General features: G+C 44.4%; 1 protein-coding gene across 2 annotated transcripts in view; it reads right to left on the minus strand.

Annotated features, from left to right (window-relative positions):
- The window catches only part of GRM8 (glutamate metabotropic receptor 8), a 462724-nt gene extending 452328 nt beyond the window's left edge, over positions 1 to 10396 (minus strand). The window contains exons 1-2 of one of the 2 annotated variants that reach the window (XM_043550467.1): positions 10081 to 10396; positions 344 to 1191 (exon numbers count right to left, since the gene is read on the minus strand). In XM_043550467.1, coding sequence (XP_043406402.1) covers positions 344 to 853 — 510 coding nt within the window. In that variant the 5' untranslated portion in view covers positions 854 to 1191; positions 10081 to 10396. Of the gene's footprint in view, positions 1 to 343; positions 1192 to 9455; positions 9832 to 10080 lie in introns of those variants that run through there. The other variant, XM_007056854.3, reaches the window with a different exon arrangement.
- Between the last annotated feature and the right edge of the window lie 5585 nt (positions 10397 to 15981).

A 15981-nucleotide genomic window follows, 5' to 3' on the forward strand; every position in this document is an offset into this window, starting at 1 on the left:
CTGGACTAAACAGTAGCAGTCATGATATTAACAAGTACACAGTTTGAGTGAAATCCCATTGTGTTTGCTCAGGGCTGATGTACTGAGTGATTCGTGCAAGATGCTGAGAACTCGCAATGCCTAGTGTAGCCAATGAGAGTTAAGGGTGCTTAGCACTTCGCAAGAGGCACCCTGCATCTAGAAGAATAGTGCCTTCTGTCATTGCTCAATGTTTTGTCTGAGAAATAACTAAGAAAGAACTTCTAATTTTGGCCCTTTATTTTTGAAAATGGAAATACCACAGTCATATTACTTATCATCATGATGGTTGGTATTTAAATGAAGAGTAGAAAACTTTACCTACCTTAAAAAGTCTTAAAATATTAGCAACCATGATGGATACAGAACTTGCAGCAGCACCTATTACAGCTGATATCTTGTCTGGCTTAGTGAAAATAGGTGGGTCTCCATTAGCACATTTCACATCTGAACCATCTTTCTCTATCAAAGCTTGCACAAACGTTAAGGACTGCTCCAATGCATAAGTGTCCCTGGAACAAGTATCTAGGATCCGGACACCTAAAGTGATATTGGCAAGAAGATCAGGGTCCTTATTGATCTGATCTATTGCATATAGCATTGCCTCTAGTCTGTGGATCCCCTTCTCCTTCTTCAGCTCCCCACAAGGCACCCCTCTATCCCCTTTTGCATGGACAGGGAACAGTCCTCCCAAGATGATGTCCCCATCCAATCGAATAGAGTGGGCATATTCCTGGCCATGAGTTCTTTGCATCATACTGAGTATCCAGTAGAATTTGGCTGTTACTAGGAAGAAACAATGGCAGGAGACGAGCCGCTTTCCTTCGTATACCATTTTTCCTGAAGATGTTGTTGCTATCCAAGACCCGAAGTTCCTTCTTGCTAAAAGAGGAGGTGGACCATTTGAAGCAGCACCTTCTGAAAGCTACCATCAGTGCCCAATAAGTAACAATATAGAATTGTGCCACAAGTAGAAAATAGATCTCAATAAAAGTTCTTAAAATATGTTTTACAAAAAATGTCCATCAGTACCATGGGTTAATTTGTTTTGTGGTGAGGTGTTTTCAGCTATTGTAGATTGATGTTGAAATACAGATTAATATCTATGGCTCTGACGCTGGGAGGAAGTCAACGACTCATGTCCTTGCATTTTGCCCTGCAGCTGAGGTACTCCTGAAAAATCAGTGAAAAATATTATTTAGTTCAGCAGTTTTGCGCTTGTCAACAGTATTTACTTTGGAATATGAGTTACATTGCCTAGGTTTTACTTTCCACATTATGTAAGGGACTCATTCTTGGCCCACTGTGAATTTGAACACCTGGTTGTACTGTACTAAAAGCTGAGAGATCGATGATACCAGCAAAGCAGAAGCAACACTGAGGTAACAAAACCTAGCTTGATGCTCAGTCAGATCAGTAATATTTATTTACAATTGCACTGCATGAAACATTTAGATACAAAGACTATATACCTCTTTGGGTTTTATTCTGCAATATATTAAATAATATATTGTATTGGACCCATTCAGCCTATTACAGTCTAAGGCTCTTCCCCTGCAAAGATTTACACTTACTAGTCTCATTGAATTCAGCAGCCTACTAATGTGCATAAAGTTAAGCACACACTTGAGTTTTTGCAGCACTTGATAGTAACTGTGTTACTTCTCCGGCACAACTCACTTTCTGTTCAGGTCCACGTACATCTATAGTGCTCCATAAACAATAAATAACTTCAAACTCTGAATATATTTAATGGAAAAATAATAGAGTTCCCAAGCAAAAGTTTCACACTATATTTTACCAGATAAGGTATATATTTTACTTAATTTGAGCCCCAACATTATCAGGGCCTCCATTTTGTGCTTGCAGTTTGTGTGTGCAAAATTGGGGTGAAATCCTTCCTTCACTAACATTAATTGAAAAACTCCCACTGATTTGAATGGGGCCAGGAATTCACCCTATATCTAAAAATCAGAGTGACACTATCTTAAATATTTCTAAGGTACCTATTATCTTGGTATCTAAGCACCAGTAACTAACTTTGTTAACTTGATTGTGTTAATTTTTTAGACATTTAAATTACCTAATTAGCACCTGTATTTTAAAAAGTCTAGCTCCAAATGCATTTTGTTACAAGTACCAATGATATCATATTTGGGGGGGAGGGGTTAAGCCCCCTTTGTCTTAATATGACGTGCTATAATATATTATAATTCAAAATGTGATTCTATAATCCCTTTAACCGATCATCTTCCACTAAATATTATTTTGTTCCCCAATTTTCTCAAAACAAATTTTACTCAAATCACAGAAGCTACAGAAGAATTCTAAAATAATGGATGTTTGAAGGCCTGTGAAAAAGATTGGTTGTGGAGTGTCACCTACATAGAAGTATCTCACCATGATCCGGTAACAAAACGAAGACTTGAAATTGAACTATGTATAATTGGTGTGAATAAAAGCACTGCCATTGGGAATATTAAAGTGCCGAAGTGTATGAAGCACAAGACTTTTCAATGCCTCTAAATATTTAGTTTGAGTTTAGTTGGGGATTGAATCTAAATGGATCAAAATCTGTGCTGATTGACATAATCTCATTGGCCTCTCTGTAAACATACAAGGTATAAATGAGTGCAGGCTTTAGCCCAATGAGTTTACTTCCAGCTGTAAAGATGGTAGGACAAAATTTGCTCTCAGTTACCCAAGTACAAATCTGCATCAGCTTCAGTTGTGTTGATCCTGATTTACATCAGAATAACTGAGGGCAGAAATTGGCTCAAAATATATTGATGAGTACAAGAGCACCATTAACCAATCAGAACTGATCATCTTAACCATCCAGAGAAAAGAGCTTCTCTACATCTAAAGTAATCTACAGAGATACTTTTTTACGGATCCCTTGTTCATTTTGAACAGCCAAGTCTTTAGACTATACATACTAGGACTGCTTTTCAAGGATTTCAGAATCAGTTCTTTTAATTAACAAAATTTAAAACAGCTCATATTTAATAATATGATGAAATTTTGGAGGCAAGAGTAGAGAATTTAAAATGTCTCAGAATATTGATAAGAAAACTGCTGCTTTTTTTCTGTGTGCCATTTGGCGGCATGGTTAGACCAAAGTCCATTTCTAATGAAGAATATTCTACTCAGAAATGGAAGCTTTGAAAATAGGTATCAATCCTTATAAACATGTATCGTGGTAGGTCAAACACAGTGGGCTTGACTTCTAAAGGGTTTTTGGGAGTACAAGTGGGCCCAGTAGCTTATCTAGGATGAGTAAGTTTAGAATAATTCGAAGGTTAAAGAAATCTCATAAAAAGCATTTTGCAATATTACGTAATACTTGAGTATTAGTCATCATGCATTCTATCACTAGATATTGTTAATTTTCAAAAAGAAGTGTGTATTTCATGATGTTAATGCCATAACTTACCTATAAAATGGAAGAGACATTCTTTATAAAGCATTAATTTTAAACTTTAATAGATTTAGTCTTATTGTATGTCTTCTAAGAAATCAAAGCTTGTATTATATTGCTTAATTTATTTGTATCAAATCACTTTGGCTATATTGATAAAGTTTTACAACTATGTTTTGTGAGCCTGGATAGCTAAGTTGAAAGTTTTATCTAAATTCATTTCATTTTTATCAATGATTATTAGTTATATGAAAAATATTGACCTTCTGTGCCATAAATCCAGACAACTGTGTTTCATGTTCAGCGTTTCCATTCAAAGTACAATATAATCCCTTTCTGTATGACCATAAATCTAGATTAATCCAAATGTGTTCCCAATTTACCAGGTTTTTTATAGTGGTAGTCAGTGCTCACTGGGAAATAACTTCAGAGAAGAAATGTACACATCTCCTCAGCACTGAGCATATAGATTCAAGAGGAAGCGCATCATGGAACTTCACTTCAAGTCAACATAAAAGATCACAGGTTGCTGACTCTGAATTCCCTTAAAATTGTATCTGGTAGTAACTGAATTTAAGTCCTTTTTAAAGCAAAGTTTACAGTACAAATTTCTATAGATCATGTACATTCATTTTAATACATAAATAGGTGGGGTTAGGGTGAAGGGGGGAGGTGGAAGCTTTTATAATGGAACTAGGATAATGTTTAACTTCTGAAAGTAGTTCCTTCAGCAATCACCCAGATCTTTAAGAATATTACTATTTCTTGTTTGGTAAAGCATGGTTAAAGAAGATTTAGGCTCAGTACATACTGGAGTTCACTCTTGTTCTAAGCAAGGTCTCATGAATACTACAATGACAGTGTGTGTGCATGCGTGCTATGTAATAGGACTGTTCATTATTCTGATCACAAACTCATTACTTCTACACTAGTCAGTCTCGTTACTGGAGTTCTTTACATTAATGAACTCTAAATAATGAGCTGAAATGATAAATAATGAAATGGGTTAATAATGAAGTGGCTATATTTTGGAAACAAAACTACTGAAAGAGTGACCTTTAATTTACAGTAGTGTCAGCTAAAATGAATACAAATATCATGAAGAGATCCTCCCACAAAAAATATTCTTAAAATCACTTATGCCCATGCTGTGATTTCAAGGAGCACTCTATGCATTACAAATAGGGAAATATGTTTCCTCCAGTACAGTGGTTTTCAAACTTTTTTTCTGCTCACCCAGTTGAAGAAAATTGTTGATGCCCGCGACCCAACGGCGCTGGGGATGAAGGGTTTGGGGTGTAGGAGGGGCTCAGAGCAGAGGGTTGGTGTAAGAGCTGTAGGATGGGTCTGGGAATGAAGGCTTTGGGGTTCAGGAAGGTGCTCCTAGTTTGGTGGGGGGCTCAGGGCTGGGGCAGGGGATTGGGACACAGAGTTGGGGCGCAGGATTACCTCGGGCAGCTCCTGGTCAGCGGCGCAGCGGGAGTGCTAAGGCAGGCTTCCTGCGTGTCCTGGCATCACGGACTGCATTGCGCCCCGGAAGCAGCCAGCACCAGGTCCAGGTCCTAGGTGGAGGTATGCAAGTGGCTCTGCATGGCTCTCAGCCGCAGGCACCACCCCACTCCCTAGCTCCCATTGGCCAGTGCTCAGGGCAGGGGCAGCACGCCGAGCCCCGTGGCTCCCCCGCCTAGGAGTTAGACCTGCTGCTGGCTGCTTCTGGAACACAGCATGGTGTCAGAACAGGTAGGGACTAGCCTGCTTTATCCAGGCAGCATCGCTGATGGGACTTTTAACGGCCTGGTCGGTGGTGCTGACCAGAGCCGCCGCGACCCAGTGCCTTACATTCCATGACCCAGTTCTGGGTCACAACCTGCAGTTTGAAAACCACTGCTCTAGTTTCATGGATCTTTATCTCGATGACCTGTTAGACAGTTTAACAGACATGACTCTACTGGGACTGTGTGAAAAGAGCAATTTTTTTTCTATTAGAAAATATTGGCAATTATGTTTGAGGCCATTTCACATTTCCCTGATTTCACTTTTCATTACATTTTGAAGAGTTGATGAGGTTTTCATTAAATCATATGGAATTTTGCATATTTTAATGGGAAATTTGATCTACATCAGAATAAAACTGTTATATCAAAATTTTGTTTTTAAAAAAGAATATTTTTGAGAAAAGGAGAGGCTTTTTGCGCTCAAATTTACCTTCTTTTCAAGTGATAACCCACAAAATTGTTCAGATTTATGAGAACCTGAAATGAAATGAAAATATAAAAACCTTCCTTTCCAAAATTTTGGGGAGAGGATCTTGCAAGTATTTTTGACTTCCCTCTTTATAATATGAAAATAAGATTTGTACAGTAACAGACTGTTATCTTCCTCCTTTTTATGCTAACACTCATTTTCCTGGGAAATATTTTCTTTTGTACTGTACTATAATCAGTGATGAGAAAATATGTGAATATCACGTAAAGGTGTTGCCAGTTGAACACAACAATGTGAATTTCATATAAAAGCAGATTGTTAACAAAAAGAATCAATGTAAGTGGATTGTGGAAGTCTTAGGCCCGGACTCTGAAAACGCTAACTTAAAGAAGTACCTTAGGTCCTGGAACTAGAGGTGCTACTGCACCCCCAGCTTAAAGTGGTTTCCATCATATACAGGGTTTACAGTTTGGTTCCATGACCCTCAGCACCCCTACTACACAAATTGTTCCAGCACCCCTGAGGAGTACTCCTTATTTATGGTAGTCCCATTTACTTCAGTCCTATGGGAAAGGATGTATCACTTCTTCCTGCTGAGGGAACCCTTTACACAATAAAAAAAACAAGGCAAGTCACCATCAGCATCCAGTCCACATGAACTATTTTTTCATTGTACGGCATGGGAGAAATGTCTCAGATCAGCCTATTTCAGACTCTTTTCAAAGCAACTTCAAGTACCGCCAGAGCTTCTGCCTTCACATCCTACCCTGTGAATCTCCATCTTTAAAAGTCAAAACAAATCCTCTGGAAGTGTGGGCCTAATATGAGTTTAAAGCTAATAGATAAATCTTCCAAAGGAAAATCATAGTAAGCACTTCTCTCTGTCCCTGACTGGTCTTACAACTGAACAAACTCGATCAATATTCACACATTTCAGACTTGATTTTTCACCCCTGGTCTAACAGGTGACGAAGAGCAGTGAGATTTTCCAGGTCAGCCTAGAGGAGTTTCTTCACCAGAGTTCAGATCTCTGGCCACCAGCTGTTGCTGTAGTTTAGAGCAAGATTCTGTGCTTCATCGAGGATCTGGAACACCCTAACAGGGACAGTGGGGAACTCAAATGTAAGTGCAGATTAGGATTTTTTTCCCCTGCAAAAGCTCTGAGAAATATATTTGTCCACGAAAAATAATTTGGTGGCACAGGAAAGTTAATATTAAAAGGAAAATCTGCTTGTGCCTAAGGGACTGCCCAAATCGCTCAAGAATCATGACATCCCCACATAAAGATTACCATCCTCACACTGCCACGGTCATTGCCAGCTTGGGCTACTGGCTGCGTGAGTGCCAAGACGCAGTCAAAGCTGTCTATCAGCAGCTTCACTTTGCACAGCCAATATCTCAGCTGAAACATCCAGCATCCTCATTTGCTTTCTTTATGGCAGATCTTTCCTTTCCCTCTTCTGTCCTGGCTGCCTTTATATGAATAGCAATACTGGGTACTTCTGTAGCTTTTCATAATGACAGGTTTCAGAGTAACAGCCGTGTTAGTCTGTATTCGCAAAAAGAAAAGGAGTACTTGTGGCACCTTAGAGACTAACCAATTTATTTGAGCATAAGCTTTCATGAGCTACAGAGATGCATCCGATGAAGTGAGCTGTAGCTCACGAAAGCTTATGCTCAAATAAATTGGTTAGTCTCTAAGGTGCCACAAGTACTCCTTTTCTTTCTGTAGCTTTTGTCATCCCAGCACCTAGAATCATAGAATCACAGAATATCAGTGTTGGAAGGGACCTCAGGAGGTCATCTAGTCCAACCCCCTGCTCAAAGCAGGACCGATCCCCAATTAAATCATCCCAGCCAGGGCTTTGTCAAGCCTGACCTTAAAAACTTCTAAGGAAGGAGATTCCACCTCACCGTGCTTAAACATAAAGTCGGTCTTTTAGGCTTGTTCCACCTGGAGGGGTCCTCTACTGCCCAGTGAAAAGGTCCAGTAACCATTTCAGCCGCGGAATAGGATAAGCTGCGTTTCACCGATTTTTCCTGCTAAACAACACACACATCAACCACTACCTAGGGTGTGAGCCTTCTTAGCAGGGAGCCCTCTATTGTTCTCTACTTTTACTAAACTAAGCCATTTTTATCTTCCCACGCTCACGTCGACCATACCAATTGGCTTCTGTTATTGAGGAATTCTATTAACACACTAAACTAAGCTATCCCCACTACTCCGGCGTCTTTCATTATCATTAGCGGCTGTAGTATTTTAACTATTTTACTACCCACCAATCTTCCTTGGAACCTAAATAATCGCGTGCAAGGTAGTTATGCAAATGACCAGATTAGAACCAAATGCTCCTGTTGTTCATTACAGTTAATTAAAAAAAAAATCTAATGTGAAATAAACTTTCCGCCATTTGGTTATACGTGATCACTAGCCTCTCTGCACAGCTACAGACGATTTCATTTTCTCCTTAAATTAAGTGGTCCCTTTTAATGGGCTAGGTTATTATTGAGGGGAAAACAAATATTCTTTTAACGAATTCCCCAACCCCCAAGCCCAAAGGTCAGAAGCTTTCCAACGCCAAATGTCAGTGCGGTGCCGGGTCTGCCTGCAATTCGGATCGGTAATCGATTTTCATGGGGGGGGGGGGGGTTAATGTGTTATCCACGCAGCCTTTGCAAACACTTATGACTCTCACATTAAACACATGCACAATGCTGTGAAAAGATTCATCATCCAGTGGGAGAGCTAACACTTCCGAAAGAGAGGTGAGATTACTTTGGAGAGGTGCAGATTCCTCTCTATTAACAGCCTTATTTTGGGTTGAGTATTGTGCGAAACATCAAGGGAGCAGAGGGATTCCCCCCAACCGTGCCCCCTCAGATATCTATCCCCCCCGGCCCAAATAAACCCTTGCAACCGGATTGAAGTAATTCATGCTGGCTCTCAGGGGGGTTCTGTCATATCTTGCGCAGTTTGGTGGCTGTTTCATTGACACAAGCCGGCACGCGTCAGCCAGCCAGTATCTTGTGAGGCTCTAGTATATATTTTCAGCAGCTTTGAACAAGCTGCGAGGGATCTTCGCACTGTTTCGCTGAGCAGATGGATTTGGGTTCAGTATTGCTAAGGGGGCCTTCTGTCTTCTAGCAAACATTGCGCCCCGCTCCTTTCTGGTGGTGCCTGGGATTCGAATTACCTAACGCTGGGGAAAGGGGACAGCATCAGGCTGCTTTAAAAAAGGGGGGGGGGGGAAAGCTACTGAAAATAACAGAAAGAAGGGAATCCTTGGTGCCCTTACCTACGCGTCCCAGCCCTGCATATTCCCACCCTGCTAGAAGCGAAGTTTGTGGCAGAAGCTTCCTGCACTCACCCAACGTTTATTACTATGCACTGAATAAACAGGTTAAATACTTAATGTGATTTTATCCGCCCAGCGCGCAGAAACTGAAGCAAATAAGGAGCTGGAAAGCTCAGGTGCTTGTAAGGGAAAATTGCCCCTCTTTGTGGTTTATAATAGGCTACATTTAAAGGAGGAAGGGGGGGGGTCTTGAAATTCAGGGCTACAAATGTCCTTGTTAGGATGGTTCTTTGCTCATTGTCTTTTTAACGTGCCGTTTGATTCGAGCTGGCTTTAGGAGGAAACTGACAATAAAAGTCCGGGCTATTTCAAGCCCCACAAATCAGGCAGATACGAGTCTCTTCTAGCCGAAGATATTAACTAGGACAAAACTTGCACTGACGCTTATTTGTTGACTTCCCTCTCTCCTTCCCCCTCTCTCCCACCAAAAAAAAAAACCCCGGTACAAGTACCTTGAGCCTCCAATCGATGAAAAATAGTTGCATATCCGTATTGCTGAGAAACGGTGGAAGGAGTCCCCGGAATTAATCAAAGCTGCCCTAATCTACCGTTGGGAAATAGCATTCGGTAGTTTCTCTACAATCCGCGTCTCAGCTATCTTCCCGGGAACGTCAGCTGAAGGGGCAGGAGCTCAGACCGGGACAGGTAGCCCGGAGAGCGATTTCCATGTTGCTGCAGAACACTGTCGAGCAGCCAAGCAAAACCAGCCTCCTCGCCCACCAAAAACACCCCGGGAAAAAAACTTTTAGGGGACCGCTTGGAGTGTAAACCTCAGTGCCGAGCTCTTAGCCCAACTGCTTTGCTGAGCTCTGGGTTGCCTCCTCTTGGCATTTGAAATAAACCTAAGCAAAGGACCATTGATCTCCTCTTCCCAGTCGCCAGCCTGTGTTTGGATACACTAATTAATTCCCTCCCCCTCGCAGTACATCAAATCACCAAACTCCAAGAACGGGCCAACTTGATGCATCCAACACTCGGACAAATAGCTGCAGCCCCCGCGCTCCTAGCCTAGCGGGGGCTTTGGCTCCCCACGCACACACGCTCCCACCCCCCCACCCCCCCCCCCCGGGGTCTTACCCTGGCTCCCGAAGAAGCTGGTGGAAAGGAGCCGGCTCGGGGGCTCTCAGCCCCATGTCAGTGCATGCCGGCGCGAGAGGAGCTGCACTTGTAGCTGTTCTTGGTGCTGAAAGAGGCAGCGATTCCAGAGCACGACGCGAAGTCTCTTCCATGTGAATAACAAATACACCCACTGGCAGCCGCTATTGGTCTGTCTAACTCACCTCCTAATCCACTGCTTATCAGGCACTCAGCCTGGCCAGGGGCAAAGGGAGCTTTCCCTGCTCGGGAACTCGCAGGCTAATCCCCGCCGTTTAGCGCCAAGCAAATCACATCTGGGATGCAAAATAAACCAACCCCACCGGTAGGAAGCCCCCTGGATCTGGCTATGAAGGCTCAGATTCGGGTACCCGGCCTCCCTTACAAGCTTTCGCCTCCTTTTGCACACACTGCAGTTAACACACACACCCTCTTCCCCAGGGCAGCGGCCTGAGACCACAACGTTCAGGTAAACAAGTGTTTCTATCAGGTTTGATTTGCAGTGAAAGGCAATTACGGCTGGGGGGGAAGGGAGGGAGATAAGACGGGGGAAACATATGGGCTCCTAAGGAACATGGCTGTTAGCTCCAGCTAGGGTGACCAGCTGTCCCGATTTGATAGGTACAGTCCCGATTTTGGGGTCTTTTTCCTATATAGGCTCCTATAACCCCCCCCCCCTCCTGATTTTTCACATTTGCTGTCTAGTCACCCTCCTAGCTTCAGCCCAGGGAAGAGCTGTTAAGTCATTCAGACACAGCGAGGGAACCCTTTGGGCGGGGCACTCCTGAGGCTGCGGGTGGCGCTGGTCTGTGATCAATAAATAAGAATCACCGGGCCATCGATGAACACGTGGCCCGCGCGTGGAAATTGACAAGCAGCTGGCCGCAGGCCACTGTCGGAACAGCGCTGCTCTCCCCTTAGTTGCCCATCAAAGTTTGCAGGTGCCTTGAGTGGCCGCCTCTTGGGCTGTACCCAAGGCTCCGCAGGGCAGGGGGGCTTTTCTCCAGCACCAGCGTTAGCGGGGAGGGGGCTCCGACGGGACGGGGAGGAAGGTGCTGGCTGAGACACAGGGGCGGGGTTCTCTATCTTGTATCGCGGCCCCCCGCCCCTGGTGCTTGTGCCCGTTTGGGGGCTGACGGGCAGTAACGGGACGCCCCAGCTTTGCTTTGCGGATTTCAGAGTTCCCGGGGGGTGGGCGTCGGGCGGCTCGCGATGCGTCCCCTGGAAGCCCCGCGCCAGCTTGCTCCCCGCACTGCGCGCTGCGGGGGCTTCTCCCGGCTCCCGCTGAGCCGGCCGGGCCGGGCCTGGTGAACAGGCGCCATCTGGAGGCAGCGGCTGGGAACTGCGCGCTCGGGAGCTGGCTGGGTGAATGTGACGCAGGGAAGATCCCTCCCTGCACCGAGCCTGAGGCGGCCACGCACGCGGGAGGGGGCAGCGGCAGGGCTGCAAAGGGGAAGGAGGCAGCGGGACAGGGCACCACGGAAATGAAAGAGCAGGGCTGAGTCGGGGGGCAGCTCAGGGGGCTTATGGCCACAGGACAGGCAGCGGTGCAGTGGGCCGGTGGAATTAATTACCGCCCTCCTCCCCTTTCTGTTTCCTTTGAGCTCAAGTGAGGAGCAAGAAACCGTTATGAAATGCTGGTGCACGTGCTGGGAACGAGCTGCAGGGCTCCGTCCCAGGGTGGTCTTGCGCGCTGTGCATGTCGGGGCTGGCGGGGGGGGTACATAAAATGTAATGAGCTGTAATGAGGCCAGCTGACGCTGTCATCCTGGGCTTTGTTGTTTGTTACTGCTCGGCCTTGTGCAGTAGTGGCCTGCCCCAGGCAAGCTGGAGGGCACTGCCAGCCCTTGCTGGGTCTTCTGAGCCTGCAATTGCTATCCTGTAATGGTTCACAAATATCTCCCCTGGAGACTTCATGCACTGTTATCCTGAATATGTTGTGCATTGAGGATTTGGGTGTTGGGGAGGGTGTTAATCCATTCGCTAACAGTGAGAAAATCGGGGTGCTGGGCTAGCTTCTGTTAGTGATGTCGTGTGTTAGAAATCTAGGACACGCTTATGTGGGCTAAACTAGCATTTCTCAGACTGGGGGTCCTGACTCAAAAGGGGTGAACAAAGCTATGGTAGGGGGGTTGCGGTGTAGGGGGAGAATTTTCGTATTTCTGTTCTAGTTGTTAATACCCCCGCGCCATCTTGAATTCCTAACAACAACAACTAGGAATCCATCTTGGCTGCCTTTCTTCCCCCTCCTTAGGGACAGTTATCTGCCCTTTTTGCCGAAAGGCAGGAAACCGGGCAACCATGTGACATGTGATCTGCCCAGTAACAGCAGGGCATATAAGGGTTAGCGCATCCAAGGGAGAGTGCTGCCCATCTGAGTGGCAGAGTGCTGTACTCAGGTGCGTAAGACAGAACACGGCGCCTTACGGTTGTGGGAGGATTTAACACACTCGCACGCAAGGGAGAGCTGCTAGCTGCCACCCTCTCATCCGCATGATGCCGCAAGGAAGAAAGAAGAAGAATCACCAGCACTAAGCAGAGTTACCACCTACCTGTTGCCTGAGGTCCACTTCTCACCCTGCCAAGTCACCTGGTCAGTCCTCGACTTGGGTGCCATGAGGTCAGGAGGCTCCAGACAAGCTGCAAGATATGGTAGAGACCTTTTGAGTCCTCCATACCCCTTACCTGGGACCCGTCTTGGAGAGGGAGTAAACCCTTTTGGTCACAGTCAGTATAGTTATAGTGTCGCCTTTGCCAATTTACTTTACTTACCTGTGTTGGGAGCCCTTTATAGCATACCCAGTTTACTTACCTTGTTGAACTGTTGTTAGTCTAATAAATGTACCTGAGTTTTACTCCTGCACTCTCTTGCTGGTTTTTGGGGGGGAAAGCTTAAACCCCAATGATAGATGCGGGTAGGGAGACGAATCTCTTGGCTGGTCTCTGGCCATCCTAAAACCAGTCAACAGTGGTATTGCCACCCTTACTTCTGGGCTGCTGCTGGCGGCGGCACTGCCCTCAGAGCTGGGTGGCTGGAGAATGGCGGCTGCTGGCCGGGAGCTCAGCTCTGAAGGCAGAGCCGCCGCCAGCAGCAGTACAGAAGTAAGGGTGGCATGGTATAGGGGTTGAAGTGGTTTCCATCATATGCAGGGTTTACAGTTTGGTTCAGTGGCTCTCAGTATCCCCACTATAAAAAGTGTTCCAGTGCCCTTGCCCTTATAACTTTTAGCCCAGTTGTTAAGGAACTTCTCCAGGATGTGAGAGGCTCCAGCTCAGTTACCCCTCTGCCAGGTGAGGAGAAGGGAACCTAGGTTTCCCAGACCTCAGTGACTGACCTAACCACTGTAATAAGCAAACATACAAGTACAGAGCTGTGTACTAGATTTCTCACAAGTAGAGGCACAGAATATAAGGTTTCCTACCTTCTATTTTTCAGAAAAAAATAAATTACAAAGGTTTTGTTCAGTGAGGTTGAATGATAAATTCTGCCTTTTGTATCTCTAACTATTTAGACACACACACACACTCATCCCGCTTCTATTGCAGCTAATGGCAATTGGAGCAAGCCCTTTGTTATTAGTAAATTTGGGCAAATCTTCTCTTTGCCTGATTCAAAGGAGGGATTTGAATCCACATCTCTTATCTCCCAGGTGAGTGCCTTAATCACCCAGCTATAATGTCATTCTCCCTCTCGCCTTTTGGCCAATGTGTTTATACAAGAATGTAAGAATGGCCATACTGGGTCAGCCTAACGGTCCATCTAGCCCAGTATCCTGTCTTCTGACGGTGACCAATGCCAGATGCCCCAGAGGGAATGAACAGAACAGGTAACCACCTAGTGATCCATTCCCAGTCACCCATGCCCAGTTTCTGGAAAACAGAGATTTCTAGGGACACCATCCCTGCCCATCCTGGCTAATAGACAATGATGGATCTATCCTCCATGAACTTATCTAGTTCTTTTTTGAATCCTGTTATAGTCTTGGCCATGACAACATTCTCTGGCAAAGAGTTCCACAAGTTGATTGTGCATTGTGTGAAGAAATACTTCCTTTTGTTTGTTTTAAACCTGTGCCTGTTAATTTCATTTGGTGACCCCTAGTTCTTGTGTTATGAGGAGTAAATAACACTTCCTTATTTACTTTTTCCACACTAGTCATGATTTTATAGACCTCTATCATATCCCCCCTTAGTCATCTCTTTCCCAAGATGAAAAGTCAAAGTCTTATTAATCTCTCCTCATACGGAAGCTGTTCCATACTCCTAATAATTTTTGTTGCCCTGTTCTGTACCTGTTCCAATTCCAATGCCAATATATCTTTTTGCGCTGGGGCGACCAGGATTGCACGCAGTATTCAAGATGTAGGTGTACCATGGATTTATAGAGAGGCAATATGATATTTTCTGTCTTATTTTCTATCCCTTTCCTAATGATTCCCAACATTCTGTTCACTTTTTTGACTGCCACTGCACATTGAGTGAATGTTTTCAGAGAACTAGCCACAATGACTCCAAAATCTTTCTTGAGTGATAACAGCTAATTTAGACCCCATCATTGTATATGTATAGCTGGGATTATGTTTTCCAATGTGCATGACTTTGCATTTATCAGCACTGAATTTCATCTGCATTTCATTCATGAATTTCATTTCATTTCAGTTGTCCAGTCATCCCCGTTTTGTGAGATCCCTTTGTAACTGTTTGCAGTCTGCTTTGGAATTAACCATCTTGAGTAGTTTTGTATCATCGGCAAATTTTGCCATCTCGTTGTTTATCCCTTTTTCCAGATCATTTATGAATATGTTGAATAGTACTGGTCCCAGTACAGACCCCTGGGGAACACCACTATTTACTTCTCTCCACTCTGAAAACTGACCATTTATTCCTACCCTTTGTTTTCTTTTAACCGGTTACTGATCCATGAGAGGACCTTCCCTCTTATCCCATGAGAGCTTACTTTGCTTAAGAGCCTTTGGAGAAGGACCTTGTCAAAGGCTTTCTGAAAATCTGAGTACACTATATCCACTGGATTGCCCTTGTCCACATGCTTGTTGACCCCCTCAAAGAATTCTAGTAGATTGGTAAATTAGAACAGCTTCAACAGGAGTGACTAAGACCTGGTCTGCACCTAAAATGTAGGTCAACCTAGCTACATCGCTCTAGAGTGTGAAAAATTCACACCCCTGGGAAATGTTGTTAAACTGAACTAATCCCTGGTACAGACACTGCTAGGTGGAAAAATAATTTTACCATCTATCTAGCTACCCGCTCTTGAGGGGGTGGATTTACTATATTGATGGAAAACCCCCTTCCATTGCTCTAGCAAGTGTTTACACTGTGGCATCATAGCTGCAGCATTGCCACTGAAGCACATATAGTGTAGAAATACCCTGAAAGCAAACCACCTCAGACTAGCCTATGAGAGTCAGGTGTATAGGATACTCATCTGGGAGGGGGGACATCCGAGTGTGTATCCCTGCTGCACGGTAGGGATTCAAAGCTGGGTTTCCCACATCCCGGGCAGGTGCCCTAACCACATGATTAAAGGTTATAATAGACACAACCATGGACACAGTTTTCTGAAGCCCAAGACAGACTTTTCCGATTGGCTGACAAGTTCCAAACCTTTTAAGAATTGAACTTTCTGATTTGCTGACGTTCCAAACATTTTCAGGCAGAGGTGCTGGAACTATTTTTATAGTGGGGGTGCTGAGAGCCATTGAACCAAATTGTAAACCCTGTATATAATGGAAACCACTTCAGGCCAGGGGGTGCTGCAGCACCCCCAGCACTCCTAGTTCCAGCGCCTATGTTTTCAGAACTGAACCAAATATTTCCCCTGATTTTTCAGTTTGCTGGCCAAACTGAAATATCAACTATATG

Source organism: Chelonia mydas, chromosome 1, assembly GCF_015237465.2.
Source record: "Chelonia mydas isolate rCheMyd1 chromosome 1, rCheMyd1.pri.v2, whole genome shotgun sequence".
Lineage (NCBI taxonomy): Eukaryota > Metazoa > Chordata > Testudines > Cheloniidae > Chelonia > Chelonia mydas.